Below are 1,955 nucleotides of genomic sequence, written 5' to 3' on the forward strand. Positions count from 1 at the left end.
ACTGGCGAATCAAACTGTCCAGAAGAACCAATTCATGGAAAATAATCAGTTCCACATGAGCAAAATCATCTATATGTAAGATATATGAGACAATAAGACGTCAAATAACCTCAAAAACACTTAAATAAAATGGTTCTTTGATGGTTCCATGACATCCATGAAATCCACAAAAGGTTCTTTATAATGGAAATCGATTCTAACCGATTTTAAAATGTTTTTCACACTAAGAAACTTTACCTTCCATTCGAACCTCGACCCTGTTTTTGTTCAACATTAACAGCATTTTTTCATTTTCTTGGCTTTAATCGTTTGCTTGTTCGTTTATTCGCTCATTCGAGGAGAAAAGGTGTTTACACGAAATGCAGTTAAAAATAAATTCATTTTTATTTGGCTAGAGGCCTCCGCCTGAAGCGCACGCGCGCGTAATGAGGTTGAAGTTTTGGGTTCCGCGTTTTGTTTTCTCCGTTTGTAAATCATCTTCACGACTTGACGTATTTAACGGCGGTCCGTGTTGTTGTCTGCAGGTGGTCTTACTGACCTGGTGGGCTGTTTTCCGTGACTCTTTCTTCTACATATTGTCTGTAGTCGCCCTAATTGTGGTGAGTCTCAAGTGAATGACAATTCGTTAACAAATTCCGTTAGAACTAGACCAGAACGGAACTGACGATCTTTTCGTTTGTCTTGTCATGTGACGTCAATTCATCTATGATGAAAAGATCGTCTGGTGAGTCTGAGTTTTTATTTTCCTCTCTTCTCTGGTTTTTGTAAATTTCCATCTGACGTGGTTTTGATGTTGTGTTTCAGGTGGGAGAGCCTGGTGCTGGTGGTCATGTATGCCGTATACATCCTCATCATGAAGTGAGTTTATATTTAGTAAAGACAGCTGTTATGTGACCGATTGTTTTTTCAATTGAAAATAAATGCTGTTCCTTTGAAATTTCTGCTCGTCAAAGGATCCTGAAAAATAAAATGCATAACAGTTTCTTCAAAAAATATTGAGCAGCACACCTTTTTTCTCGAACAGGAAATCCGAATGTTAGAGTGGTTTCTGAAAATTCAGCTTCGATCGCAGAAATAAATGACGTTTCACAATATATTCAAGTAGAATGAACACAAATTTGACAGCATTGCTGTTCTTTCGGTATTTTTGATGCAATTCTCTGGAAGAAAGCTCTTGTTGTTTTTGCCTGCATTAGATTTAACGCAAGCATGCAGAAGTTCTTCATGAGACGAGGAGACAAGAACGTGGCCAATGGAAACGCAGCGGCCGGCAGCGAGCTGGAGGACGGTAAAGACAGTTTAGACTGTAACTGGGACGATCCGACTGTACCGCTGCTGGGGCCAGGTAAGACTAAACAGACAGGCTTCAAAAATACAGACGAAAATGATCATAATCCATAATTCCATACCCGTCTCGGCCTCGATACAAGTATGAGGTCCTCTGGTTCCACTGGTCCTCGGTTTTTGAACAAATGTGGTAGAAAACATCATACAAAAAGACACAGTGACTGATAGAACCATAACGTTTAAATGTTCTGCAAGTTTATAATTATAGTCAGTTATCTCCAAACATCTGAATCTAAAAAATTCCAGGGTGTCTTCATGTGCATGTATTTAATATGAGAAATGTTAATCGTACACGCAGTAACTTGAATGATGTTTTTACTTACTAAATGATATGGTTTAAATATAAAACATGAAATTACATTATTATTATTATTATTATTTTGAAGCTCGTGAAAAAATACATGCTTTATTAAAACACAGATATTGTCATTTTTAAATTCGGATATACCTATATGTCTACTTTTATTAAACAATTTAGAAATGTTGTGACTTAAATAATGTTTTCCATTACTAAATTACAATAATATGTTACAATTTAATATATTACATAAGCAGAAATGTCAAAGTAATAAATATATACAAAAATTAGTTTATTAAGAAAATATTAT

General features: G+C 35.8%; 1 protein-coding gene across 1 annotated transcript in view; it reads left to right on the top strand.

The window, feature by feature from the left end:
• LOC122361910 (sodium/potassium/calcium exchanger 4-like) overlaps positions 1–1,955 on the top strand; it is an 11,997-nt gene that overhangs the window by 3,102 nt on the left and 6,940 nt on the right. Inside the window, exons 5-6 of the mRNA XM_043263106.1 lie at positions 525–598; positions 698–724. Of these exons, the coding sequence (XP_043119041.1) occupies positions 525–598; positions 698–724 (101 nt within the window). The remainder of the gene's footprint in view (positions 1–524; positions 599–697; positions 725–1,955) is intronic.

Source organism: Puntigrus tetrazona, chromosome 17, assembly GCF_018831695.1.
Source record: "Puntigrus tetrazona isolate hp1 chromosome 17, ASM1883169v1, whole genome shotgun sequence".
Classification (NCBI taxonomy): domain Eukaryota; kingdom Metazoa; phylum Chordata; class Actinopteri; order Cypriniformes; family Cyprinidae; genus Puntigrus; species Puntigrus tetrazona.